The sequence below is a fragment of the Microtus oregoni genome, unplaced genomic scaffold, assembly GCF_018167655.1.
Source record: "Microtus oregoni isolate MIOR12 unplaced genomic scaffold, Mior012 000009F_ref0000495, whole genome shotgun sequence".
Taxonomy (NCBI): domain Eukaryota; kingdom Metazoa; phylum Chordata; class Mammalia; order Rodentia; family Cricetidae; genus Microtus; species Microtus oregoni.
In genome coordinates this window covers 30732933-30747129 of record NW_024543068.1, presented here as the reverse complement: position 1 = coordinate 30747129, position 14197 = coordinate 30732933, and the positions used below count along the sequence as shown (strand labels likewise).

General features: G+C 37.1%; 1 protein-coding gene across 2 annotated transcripts in view; it reads right to left on the bottom strand.

Moving 5' to 3' along the window:
• Nucleotides 1–14197, bottom strand: part of Mis18bp1 (MIS18 binding protein 1) — a 39423-nt gene that overhangs the window by 1759 nt on the left and 23467 nt on the right. For both annotated transcript variants that reach the window (XM_041658812.1, XM_041658813.1), the window contains exons 10-14: nt 11261–12062; nt 8090–8262; nt 6093–6253; nt 4027–4172; nt 1733–1826 (exon numbers count right to left, since the gene is read on the bottom strand). In XM_041658812.1, coding sequence (XP_041514746.1) covers nt 1733–1826; nt 4027–4172; nt 6093–6253; nt 8090–8262; nt 11261–12062 — 1376 coding nt within the window. The remainder of the gene's footprint in view (nt 1–1732; nt 1827–4026; nt 4173–6092; nt 6254–8089; nt 8263–11260; nt 12063–14197) is intronic.

The window sequence follows — 14197 nt, the reverse complement described above, 5'->3', positions numbered from 1 at the left end:
ATCTCTTGAGTTGTGAGTGTGAGGTCACCCTGGTCTACAATGGGAATTTCTGGACAGCCAAGGCTACACAGAGCCACAGCACTACCTCAAAACAACAACAAAAAAACTAAAAAAGATAGAGAAATAAAAATGTGTTTCTAATAGAAGGACCCAATGATATATCAAAACTAACCTCTCTTCATTTAGTAGAGAAAACAATCAAGTGTATTAATTTGCTGTGTTGATCCATGGTTGACCATGGATCAAAAGAATGGACATGACCCGGGGAACATTAGAAACGTAAATTTCTCAAGTGTACTGCATCAGAATCTTGACTAAACCAGATCCTCAAGTGACTTCTATCAACATTTCAACTAAGGAAACACTTAGAACTTTATGAACACACACACACGCACACACACACAAAGACTATTTCAAGACTTCCTAACAATCTTAATTTCAAGTTGTTTGCAAGAACCAAAGTTTCATTCTCATTCAGGAATGTGGAGATGGAAAACTCAAGTTTACTAAGAAGCAGTCTGCCTACATGTATGAAACAGATTTCGATTTCTTTTTAGATTAATTTTAAACCAAGGTCTCTGATGAAGTACTTGCTATTTCTTGTGGCTAAGCCCATGAAGGCAGATATCATTCTAAAACTCCAGTCTAAGGAGAATGTTACTCAAGCAAGGCTAAAGTGTAAAAGTTTTAAAGAGAGAAAGAAGTGGCCATATCTAGCCCGAGGAATTATGTTCCTAAAAAGGTCATCTCACAGTTCATCTATGAAAGTAATTCTCCAAAATTACTATTTTGAAAATAATCTTAGGTGAATTACCTTTTCTGGAATCTAAATATTTGATTATGTTTTATTCAAACATTCAGAACTTAAACATTTAAAAATTTGAAAGTAAAAAATTTAAAGGCAATACAAAGAGGTAAGAGAAAAAAAAGCCCTGAATTTGAAAAGGGGTATATAGTAGGTTTTGAGGAAAGAAAGAAGAAAGTGAAATAGTTACATTACAATATCAAAATAAATAAAAGTTTTTTTTTTTTATAAAAGTTTTTTAAAAACTTGTTTTTTGAGACTACAGACTCCTGGTCCTCTAGCCTCCACCTCCCAGATGCTGGGACTGTAGGTCTGTGCCAGCTAAGGTGTTTATTTTCTAAATAGTACTGCAGATTGAACCTACTGCCTATGGGCATACCAGACAGATGCTCTACTACTGAGTCATGCTTCCAGCACTAATGAAAAAGATGTTGCTTTTGTCCAGAGTATAATCCATTATGAAGGAGATCTTCAAGTAAAGTTTGTCTGTGTTTGGATTTTAAATACTGGAATGTTAAAACAAAACTGGAGTCACTAAATCTAAAAGATTCTCAACCTATTTCAAAGTTGTAAGAAATTAGATGAAATGCTATAAAGGCCATAAATCAATTAGTCTAGACTAACAGCTGTTGAATAGATAAGAGCATTTTTGTATATTGCTTAAAATGTCCTTACTGAACTGCTATTAGTTTCCAAACAAGAATTCTTAGCTATTCTCACCTTGGTTAAATTGATTCAGTTAAGAGCTGGCATCTATATAATTCTACAGGCTTATGTATTTATTTCACTAATAGCTCATATTAGAATCATATTAGGTTGTAAGTTCCTAGAGGGTAGAGACTGTTATACAATTTATAACTACCACAACTTATCAAGTATTATAACTGTTCTACATAAAAGTGTCGGATAAATAATAAACATACTTACTATTTTTTTCCTAATGTTGCCCCACACAAGACCACACTTGCCAGACTTTTTAGCATTTTTTTGCATATGGAAAACATATTTATCATAATCTTCACTGTATGAATACAAAATAATATCAAGATGTTAAGTCAGCATTATCATAATTTTATCCATATGTTGAATAGCAATTAATAAAAATCTAAAATTTACTTAACTTTTCTCAAAAGAATATTCTAGGAAATTGTTTTGCTTATTCGTTGCTATCCCATTGTGGTGGTTTGAATGAGAATGGCCCCCTAGCCTAGGCTCATATATTTGAATGTTTAGTCATCAGGGAGAGGTACTACATGATAAGGATTAGGAGGTGTGGCCTTGGTGGAGGAAGTAGATCACTGGATATGGGCTTTGAGGTTTCAAAAGCCTAAGCCAGGTCCAGTGTACTCTTTTTGCTGCCCGTAGAACACACAGTTACTTCTATGCACTATGTCTGTCTGCTTGCTCCCACCATGATGATAATGGAATAAATCTCTGGAACCATAAGCAAGCCCCAGCTAAATGCTTTCTTCTATAAGAGTTGTAGTCACAAAGTCTCTTTACAACAGAACAGTAACTAAGCATCCATATAGGTTTATTTCTAAAACTCTTGTCTTTCTGCCTTTGGTATTTTTCCTGTTCACTTCCATTAATCTAAATCAGATATTACAGTTGATCAATTTCAGGCTATGATGTACAAAAACTATCAATTTACATCTTCCAATTATATCAAGCTTCCAATCCAACTTACCAAGTTATGTCTTTCTAGATAATAGTGTTTCTTGTGCTCCCTATACTCACTATGAAGAGTTTAGTTTAGCAAAGATTGACCTGTATTGTATACACAGAAGCTAAAGTCAAACAGACGGCTATTTGCATCCTCTCCCTTGTCTTGAAGATCTTATCTGTATGGTCTATTATTTTTTCCTTATTAACTATTTTAGATCAGTTTCAAAGATATGACATATAAAGATTTATAATCTATAATTATAAATATATATTTTAATCATAAATGTTGCTGTGCAAATGAATAAACCCATCAGCTGCTGATATACTGCTTAGTGAATGATAGGTCTACCCAGATTAGCACCCTATAGGTCTACTCTCCAAGACTGTTTTTTACAACATAGATTAAGTTTTTCACTTTAGAAGAGCTGGGATTAAAGGCATGCACCATGATCAGCAAACTAATTTCTAGCCACCTTGAACCCTGCAACACTAAAGTTGGACTCCTAGGTCAAAGTTCATAGTAATATTAACAGTTGCCAACAAATGCAGCTGCACAGATAATACTGATGTGTATTTTTTACTAGCATGCCATAAAAAGGTTACTGATTTATTGTTAATGGCAGTCATGCTTAGTAATTAGAGAAATGAAATTTTTGTATTTTATAGTATTAATTATTTGTGCATGTGGAGGTGGTGTAGAAGTTCTTCTGTTCATCTGTTGCTTTGGTTAATGAATAAAGAAACTGCTTTGGGCCTGATAGGGCAGAACTTAGGTAGGTAGAGAAGACAGAACTGAATGCTGGGAAGAAAGGTAGAGTGAGAGACACCATGGATTTTCTGCCTGAGCCGGACGCTGGTTAGAATCTTGCCAATAAGCCAGTCACGTGGCCATACACAGATTAGTAGAAATGGGTTAAATTAAGATGTAAGAATTAGCCAATAAGAAACTTGAGCTAATGGGCAAAGCAGTGTTTTAATGAATACAGTTTCTGTGTGATTATTTCGGGTGTAAGTTAGCCAGGCAGCTGGGACAAACAAAGGGCTCCCTCCTCATGTAACAGGAAGTGGGGAGGTTATACACATGCATGTACTGCTCATGGAGACCAGAAGTAGTCAGAACTCCTGAAGCTGCAGTTAATAAATTAGTTGAGAACTGCAAAACCTGGGTGCTAGGACCTAATCCAGGTCCTATGTAACAACACTAAGTGCTCTTTGACACTGAGCCATTTCTCCAGACCCAGAATATTCTTTTCTCTGTTTTTATATTGTTTGCAGTGATTGGTAGCAAGTAAAACATAGTGATTTCTGGATTAGCAAATTACAAAGACTGTTAACCTGCGTGCATAACACGACTCACTAGTTTTTTCTCACTAGTCCTAATATTATAAGAGTATAATCCTTGACTTGCTGAAACTTAACTTTTTGAAATATCTATTCTTCAATTTTTTTAAAAATGATAACTCTTCCCCTTGATGCATCTATGTTTATCATGTCACATAACATTTCAATGTTCTTAAATAAATCAGAAAAAACAACATCACATTCACATTTACCTTTTTATAGAGGCGAGCATACCAGGACTGACATGCTGACACTGTGGAGTATCTGTCAGTGACAAAGTAACTGATGATGGAGATGCTGGATTCCTGTCAACATCGAGCTGAAAATCATCATCTTGACTGTATTGAAAACTTGGCAGCTAGGAAACAAATATTTTCACCATGCTCACTCAAAATTTTCTCATCACAAAATAATTGTGGATTAAGTTGTTTTTCTCTATAATTTTTTTTTCAAGTTTTAAAATTAAAAATAGTAAAGCACAGAATATTCACTACAAAAACAATTTTCTCTTGTGAAAAATACAAGTACACCTATTTCCAAAGGCCAAGGTGAACAGAGATAGTCAAGTATTTTCTAAGCACCTTTCAAGCTTTTAGGCTTTATATCTATCTAGTCTTTCCAAAATACTTGAGCTTCTTATTTAAGTACGAAAGCTGTGATATGAAAGCAAATGAGTATAGTTGTATTCCAATAAAACTTTGTTCATAAAAACAGGTAAAAAGAAAAAAAAAAAAGGTAAAAGAGTTAACAAGATGGCCCAGCCAGGAAAGGTCCTCTAGAAGCCAAGTAACCTGAGTATAATCCCTGGACCCATGTAAAGTTAAAAGTTAAATTTGGCTCATACGTTGCTGAATTTAGATGTTACTAGAACAAAATTTAAATTCATTCACTACTGTTTTGGCACTTACTGGCAAATTTTTATGCTTTTGTGTATATAGTATTTCCAATAACCAATTCAATGCTTAAGGTTTTATTTACATTTACAGTAAAATCATAAAGTGAACAGTCATGGCTATAATCATCCAGGAGATTGAAGTAGAGGATGTGAATTCAAGGCAAGCCTGGCAGTATACAGCAGGAGCATGTCTCAAAAATGGAGGGTGGGCATAAAGAAAGTAGAATTATGGTATAGAAAAGGAAATTAGTTAACTGCCATCTATGTCTCTTTGGTTGTTTGGAGTTGGGATTCTCTTGGATATTCTGGATCTTTTGTTTCTCTATGAACTTTGTGATCTTTTTTTCCTAGTTCAATGAAGAATGTCATTTGAACAGTATGGATATTTTAACAATATCAAGTCTTCCACTGTACAAACATCTTTCCACTTATTAGTGTCCTCAATGTTTTTTGTCAGATTTTTTTTTCTAAAATCACTTTCATTGTGGAGACTTCACCCTCTTGATTAAATTTCTTTCAGTGACTTTTTTCTTGAATATTGTAAATGGAAATGCTTTTTCCTTTTTTTCAGCTGGTTCACTGAGGGTGTATATAAATCCTACTACTTTTGCAAATGCAGGTTTTGTGATGATAAAACACTGGGCCTGACACGTATAACCAGTGAGTGACATCCCTAGCCCCATATGTTGGCTCTAGACCTGCCATTCTGCTTAATTTATTCATGTATGTTTTTCTACATATAAAATCACTTTTGTACCACTCATCCCATCTAGCCTATAGATTCTTCATGAGAATGAAGTGGGCTAATTATATTATACAGATCCCATAAACACAACAATTCATTTGTTATATGGGAATCTTTTAAACTCCCACAGCTGCACCATCTGTCTCCTGTAGTGCAGACACTGTTTGAGTACTGAGCGAGTAGCACTGCTGGGGCTGGTTGGTTAGTGAGGATGAGCCCCTGTTCTAGTATAGTGACATCTGTGAGGACCCGGGGATGGAGAACGGAGGCCTGTACCCCCTAGAGCGGTATGAAATCCAATTGGTCTACAAATGTTCAACTCGTAACTCTAAGTTTTGACAGTGCAGCTGTCTACCCCATTGCTTTGGATGTCATCTATCTTGTACTGCCCTTGGCCCATCTCCTCATTTTGTATTCAGTTATATTGATATAACTGAATAACACCCAAGAGCAGACCCCAGAAACTGACAAGACAGCATAGATCAGCAGATCTCTTCCTATATATATGCATGTATGTTCTTGGATGTAGAATGCAGATCCTTGACTTAAATATTAGTGATAAACACTAACAATGCATAAAAATGAAAAATATCAAGATCAATCTAGGAATACGGATTCCATGCATTCAGCACTCTTACCATTATTCTTTGTTTCTGCATGGGTGTTGCAGTGAAAAAGTCATCGTGGTTGTCTTGTGGCAACTGTTCCAGATAATCCCTGATTTGTCGTTTCCTTTTTAGAGTTCCCGCTCTGGCAGTTATCTTAATAGTATTTTTCTCAACAGCATTTTCTTTCTCACCTAAGAGTTAATAAAACATTTTGATAACGATCTGGTAATTTTACCCGCTTTATAAAACTTAAAACCCTCTCATTTTGTTTCGCACAGAACAAATAAATTTTTAAAGATTTATTGTATGTGTATGTGTGTTTTGCCTACATGTACACATGTGCATTGCATGCATACATGAAGCATGTGAAGGTCAGAGGAGAGCACTGGAGTCTCTGAAACTGGCATTATGGATGGTATGAGCCACCATGTGAGTTGCTGAGAACCAAACCTTGGTCTTCTGCAAATGGAACAAATGCTTTTAACCTCTGAGTCATCTCTCCAGGACCACTCTCACTTTTTAAAAAACTGTTTTAAGAATGACTTAATTCTTACAGACCAAGGGTGGGCTAGCAAGATGACTCAGCAGGTAAAGGGACCTTTCTCCAAGCCTAACCACCTGAGTTCAATCGCTGGGACCTGCATGGTGGAAGAGAACCAACTCCCTAAAGCTGTCCTCTGCCCTGCATTCTCATGCCTTGGCACACACACACCAACAAGCATAGACATGCACACATAAATAAACAGTGAAAATTTAAATTAAAAAAAAAAAAGACCAAAGGAAGGAGGCAGCCTCCCATCTAAAACTTTTAGTCCTGAAGCCAAACTCCTAACAAAGCTCACTAGGCACGGCTCAGACCAAAAACAAAAACAAAAACAAAACTTGGGGGCTTTAGAAGCATGGGACCTTGACAGAGGGTCTGTAGTCCCAGCTACTTGGAAGGCTCTCTTGAGTTCAGTCTGGGCAACAAACTGAGACCTCTGCCCCTAAAACAAATAAATAAATGCTATAAGGTGCTCTGTGGTGCTTTTAATTATGTCTCAGGCTCTTGACTTCTTCAGACTTATTGCTGGGCACAGGCAGATAAAAAAGTTCTTGGTCATATATAGGCTGAGTCTGGTAATGGAGGCATCACAAATAATTCTTCCCACATTGAGATAAATGTTATTAGTTCCTGTAATACTCCTAGTGAGTAGGATGTATGAGCTAAAGTGGTCTACATAGTGTGTTACAGGATAGCCAGGGCAGTGGTGATAGCCAGTTAGTGGTGGTTCACACCTTTAATTTTAGCACTAGGGAGGCAGAAACAGGTGGTTCGAGGCCAGCCTCCTCTATGGAGTGAGTTCCAGGACAGCCAATGCTACACAGGAAAATCCTGCCTCAAAAACCAAACAAACCAACCAGCCAACCCACATACGATAAAGTTACTCTGTGAGATAGACTTTATTAATTGCTATTATGTATGGACATTAGGTACTCTCTAAAGTTTACTATGGGACTTGTCTGATATATACAATTGAGTCTCAGATTAAAAAAACAAAATTTACTAGTTTTTTTTTAAATAAAGGACTGTATGCAAACACTCAAATTATGTCCTCAGATATTAAAATATTTATCCAACTTCAAATTTATTAGAACAAATTCTGAGGAAAAGCCTATTAAAACTATTATTTTTTTTTTAAATATTTATTTATTTAGTATACAATGTTCTGTCTGTATGCCTACAGACCAGAAGAGGGCGCCAGATCTCATTACAGATGGTTGTGAGCCACCATGTGGTTGCTGGGAATTGAACTCAGGACCTCTGGAAGAACAGGCAATGCTCTTAACCACTGAGCCATCTCTCCAGCCCTATTAAAACTATTATTGGTAGAATTAGCTACATTGGTTAAGGCTTAAAATATCTTCAGTTCTAGATTTTTAATTTGAAGGAAACAACTGATACAAGATTCATGAATAAATATAAAATATAATTCATAAGCATTTAAAAGTATACACTAAGCACTCAGAAAACAATGATAAGTTACCATTTTTGACCTTGAAACTGGCTTGCTTTTTCTTAGAAACTTGTTTTTGGGATCGTTTGCCTTGGGAATCTTCTATGTATTTCCTTTGGCATTCATCAGCTGTTCGAGAGCCTACTGCCATGGCTACATCTGACCAAAAACCAGGCTTGTGCTTTGGAAGAGATGTAAAAGCACTATGGGAGATCAAAACCAGTTAAGAACAAAACATTCAAGTCAATAAAAAAATAAGGCCTTCTGAGAGCAAACTGAGTCAGTGATATTTACACAGCTGGATAAGTATTTTGAAACCAAAATCATTCTGGATAACTGTTCATAAAAAAAGATACCAATCTCTCTATATTCCATAACTTTCTTATTATAATATAAATACTATATGAAAAAGACATAACTGTACATGGCTAGTAAAATGCTTTCAAACTTTCTACTAAATATAAAAGATTTTCCAATCTTTTAACATTTTTTTCCCTGAAGCTCAACTATTCAATGACTTGATCTTTGAGGGAATTCTGGTATTAATTAACTTTTATAAATCGTTTACCCCGTATTACTAGTTCTAAATCTGCCAGATGAACTCCTAGTTCTTATATAGTTTTATGGTATAGGGGTGAACGGACAAGGCCATACACAATCAATGCATGATATGTGCATATATAGAAATGATACATTAATACATACAAATGATGTTTTAATACTACTACCAATAAAAATGAAGCTGGAACACACCTGTAATTCCATCACTAGAGAAAATGAGATAAAAGAATCAAAAGGAAAGTAATACTAACAAGATATAAATACAAGGTGGGTCCAATTCACCTATAAAGTTCATTTGCAAATAACTGTTTAATGCCTACCCTACTATTTCCACCTCCATATATAGTTTCATAAACACATATTCTCATAAACTTGTTACAATGATTACTACATATGCTAAATATCTGCCTTCTTGGCTATAAACACAATAGAAAAATTACAAAGCAATAGGCTGAATATTAAGAATCACTTGAAGAATTCAATTAACGAAGTCAGACTGGGAGTAATTTGCATTTTCCAAATGATCATCAATCATTGGGGAGGACTAGAATAGGTTTCGGTGTGGGATCACAAGGGGACTGGACTACAGAGAAAGGAGAAAAGCAAGAGAACTGAGACTTAGAATGGGCAAACTTAATTTGCCTGAGGGCCCATTGCTTCTAACCTTAAGTCTAGCTTAGGTGGGGATACAAAAGGGGTCAAAATGGACATTCACCCCAGTTTTGGGGATATGTGACATTCCAGACTTTTCCCATTGAGCCACCACTGTTTACTTTCCTAAATTGACAAATGCTACCAAGCATTCTGTCTAGGTTTTAACTATAGAGCTCAAAAACATAACACACAAAAATCTGCCTTATTGAAAATCAAGTCTTTACTGTAGCTCTGTAATAGAGTTTGAAGTCAGGGATGGTAATGCCTCCAGAAGTTCCTTTATTGTATAGGATTATTTTGGCTATCCTGGGTTTTTTGTTTTTCCATATAAAGTTGATTATTGTCCTCTCAAGATCTGTAAAGAATTTTGATGGGACCTTGATGGGGATTGCATTGAATCTATAAATTGCCTTTGGTAGAATTGCCATTTTTACTATGTTGATCCTCCCAATCCAAGAGCAAGGGAGATCCTTCCATTTTCTGGTAGGGAACCTGAAATGACCCTATCCTATAGCCATACTGATGAATATCTTGCATATCACCATAGAACCTTCATCTGGCGATGGATGGAGATAGAGACAGAGACCCACACTGGAGCATCGGACTGAGCTCCCAAGGTCACAATGGAGAGCAGAAGGAGGGAGAACATGAGCAAGGAAGTCAGGACCACGAGGGGTGCACCCACCCACTGAGACAGTGGGGCTGATCTATTGGGAGCTCACCAAGGCCAGCTGGACTGTGACTGAAAAAGCATGGGATAAAACTGGACTCTTTGAACATGAAGGACAATGAGGGCTGATGAGAAGCCAAAGACAATGGCACGGGGTTTTGATCCTACTTCATGTTCTGGCTTTGTGGGAGCCTAGCCAGTATGGATGTTCACATTCGTAGACCTGGACAGAGGGGGGAGGACCTAGGACTTTGCACAGGGCAGGGAACCCTGACTGCTCTTTGGACTAGAGAGGGAGGGGGAGAGGAGTGGGGGGAGGAGGAGAAGAGTGGGAGGAGGGGGAGGAAAATGGGAGGCTGGGAGGAGGCGGGAATTTCTTTTTTTTTTCTTTCAATTAAAAAAAAAAGGAAAAGAAAATCAAGTCTTTACAGTCCAGCAGTCCAGAGATGTGACTATCTTGAGGAGTGCAGATTTAGCTGAGTGCTAGAATGTTTGCCTAACATAAGGAAGGCACTGACTCTGATCCTCAACATGGCGGGGTGGGGGGTGGGGGAGTTAAAGAAAAATTTAAAATTCCTTAACTGTTTTAAAATATAAAGTAAAGGCTAAGAAACTATATTATAAGGAAATAATGAGATACAGCTAGAAAAGGTAAAACTACTAACATGGTCTGCTTTTGATATAAAGCAGAATATAAAAATGTGAAGCTCTATTATCAAATGCAATGGAAATTTCTGATTTTCTTGATATGTCCACATATGTTGTCCTATCTCTTTACTCTTCCCATTTAGGCTTCATAACACAATTATGATTTAGTTTCCATACTAACACACTATTGAAACTCTTAGACTCTGTAGTCAAACTCAATTCTTTTATTTTAATAAAATTTTTTAAGAGTATGAGTGTTTTGGCTGCATAGAGGCCAGAAAAGCAGATTCCCTGCAGTTACAGAAGGCTGTGTGAATCTCTACAGGGTGTTGGCTATCAAACCCAGGTCCTGTGGAAAAGCCTGTAACTGCAGGCCGGAAGAGGACACCAGATCGTATCACAGATGGTTGTAAGCCACCATGTGGTTGCTGGGAATTAAACTCACGACCTCTGGAAGAACAGCCAGTGGTCTTAACCTGAGTCATCTCTCCAGCCCTCAAATTCAATTCTTAAAGAATGTGCTTTATCAGCAGTAACAGACAGAATAATTGCTCATTTCTCCTGAATAGATCACTAACATCACTAAGACTGATGAGGAGTCATTAAGTCAGGCCTTTCCTGCTGTTCTGTAACCAGTCTGCAGATATCCCAGAGACCAAAGTACTTACCAATGAAGCTTCTGTAATTCTTGCTCATTCCATTCTTCATTATCAATGAAAGCAGGTGGAGAACGGCCTAACAGTTGTCTGTTTGTTGTATCAGATCCCTTAACTTCAACTGGGAACTTCCTGCTAACACCAGATTTGGGAAAAATTTCCTTAGCAGATCTAGATTTCTGTGATGTGATATGAGAACCATTCTCACCTTCAGATTGTGAAACCAGCAGGATATCTTTTGTGATAGTGCATGTGCTTTTTCTCTGGTCCATTAGCCTTTCTTTGCAGTTTCTTGTTCTGGCTTTCCTTCTAATCTCTGTTTCATTCTCTTCACTTGACATAAGAGATGAGGACTGATTGGACGATGATACGGCTATTCGATTTTCAGTTTTCTCCAACTTTGAGGGCAACTTGATATACTTAAAATCCTTGGTGACCATTTGCTTATTTTGAGGACAAGGTTTCTGAATGCTCTCTCTGACGGTGAGTAGATCACATTCACTGAAATCTTCCTTGGGGCTACTTTCATAACCCACACTGTGTTCAAAGATCTCTGAGGACTTATGGGTAGAACTTACATGCATATCTGACTCACTTTCTTCTTGATGATTTGGTTTGAAAATCTCTGTTACTCCTTTGATAGAGAGATTGAACTCTTTACATCTTGTCTCTACCCTCTTTATAGTTCTAAGTGGTGTTACTAAAACATAAACTTCCTTCTGATTCAGAGGCAGGTGTTCTCTTTCTTTGTCAGAGGTAGGCTGCTCCAGTGAGTTCGGGGTACCAATCAGTACATTTGACACTTCACTTCTCTCTTTATTTCATTGGACAAAACCAAAATCTCTTAAGTATAGAAATAAAACAACCCCACCCCCACCCCAGGTTACACAAAGCACTGATCTATTTAGATCAGTGTTACTATATGTAAGCATATAGTTATACAATCCTGTCAAGGGCTTCCCAGTTTACTGGCATACACGTAAGTTTTTCCACAAAGCCTCCAATATAGTTTCAGTCTTTCACTGACCTCAAATTAGAACCATTCTTTATGGGTATTAGAACATATTTCTCAAATCTGCTTGGGCCTAAACTTTCGATGTTTACTCTCCCTGAAAAATTTCCTTTACTTACTATAAGAACAACTACTGCTTGAGAGAGCCTATTCTTTAACCCACTGTGAACTGAAAGCTCTCCATCCTTTAAATTTTCAGAATACTTTTTACAATGCCGCTTTGGTGTCCTGTTTAAATTGCAGACCAGTCATCTTTTAGATAAAGAAAATAATGTCAAAACTTAATTTTCATAAACCTTTTTTTACTGATATTATAATAGACTCTCAAATATTAGTAGATACTAAATAAATGTTTTAGTAATCAATTCTCAGCCGGGAGGTGGTGGTACACACTTTTAATCCCAGCAGAGGAAGGAAGAGCTCTGTGAGTTCGAGGCCAGTGTGGTCTACAAGAGCTAGATCCAGAACAAGCTCCAAAAACCAGAGAAACAAAGAGAAAACCCTGTCTCCAAAAACAAAAACAAACAAACAAAACCAAAACCAAAAACAACAAAAAAACAATCTATTCTCGGAATGTAAAATAGAAGACATAAGGAATCTATTAGGGTCACTAACCTAAACCAAACCTAAGCAGGCATATAAGATTAGTTAAGGATGCAATCAGGAAAACATGGGACTCTCTGCATACCGGCAGCTCTACTTTCATCTCCAATGGAGCCAAAGCAGGACCTTTTTACAAATCTCTCCCCATCTCCAAGAATTATCATGGGAAATAACAAAAACTGCAGAACTTAGTATCTTTATCATCTGATAGGGGAAGAAAGCAAATGAGACCAGCAATCTAAAAATTGAGAAACTAGAAGCAAATCTACCTGAAATTTCTAACTTTATTAAATTATGCTTGTTGTGGTGGTTTGACCCAGAATGGCCACCACAGGCTACATGTTTGAATGTTTGGTCCTCTAGTTAGTGGGACTGTTTCAAGGGATTATTAGGTTTAGCTGTATTGGAGGAGATGCATTATTGAGGAACAGGGTTTGCGGTTTCAAAATCCCATGCCATGACCAGGGAGCTGTCTGTCTCATGCCTGGGAGTCAGATGTGAATTCTCAACTACTGTTCCAGCACCATGCCTACCTAATGCCATGCTCCCTGCCATAATAGCCATGGACTAACTCTCTGAAAATATAAGCAAGCCCCCCAATTATATGCTTCTTTCTAGACTTGGTCATGGTGTTTTTTCGCAGCAATAGAACAGTAACTAAGACATTTATTAAGAATCACAGTTGGAAAAAAACAAAACAAAACAAAACAAAAAAAAAAAAAACGAAAAAGCCGGGCGGTGGTGGTGCACGCCTTTAATCCCAGCACTCGGGAGGCAGAGGCAGGCGGATCTCTGTGAGTTCGAGGCCAGCCTGGTCTACAAGAGCTAGTTCTGAGACCGGCACCAAAGCTACAGAGAAACCCTGTCTCGAAAAACCAAAAAAAAAAAAAAAAAAATCACAGTTGGGTGGTAGTGGAACACGCCTTTAATCCCAGCCTTTAATCCCAGAGATCCCAGAGGAGTTCAAGGCCAGCCTGGTCGACAGAGTTAGTTCTTGGACAGCAAGGGATACACAGAGAAACCCTGTCTCAAAAACAAAACAACAAAAAAGAATTGTACATCACCATACCATCATAACAAAATACTAGACTAACTAGACTATGTACATATATCATGCCATAAAAGGTAAACAACAAAATAAATAGTTAACAGTTAATAATGGTGGGAAAACTTCAAAATTATAATTTGTGGATAATTTATTTGGTTAGTACCACTATCCTCACGAAAAGAAACCAAAAATGTTTCCACAAGATTTTTCTTTTTTTTAAATATTTATTTATTATGCATACAATATTCTGTATGTCTGCAGGCCAGAAGAGGGAACCAGACCTCAT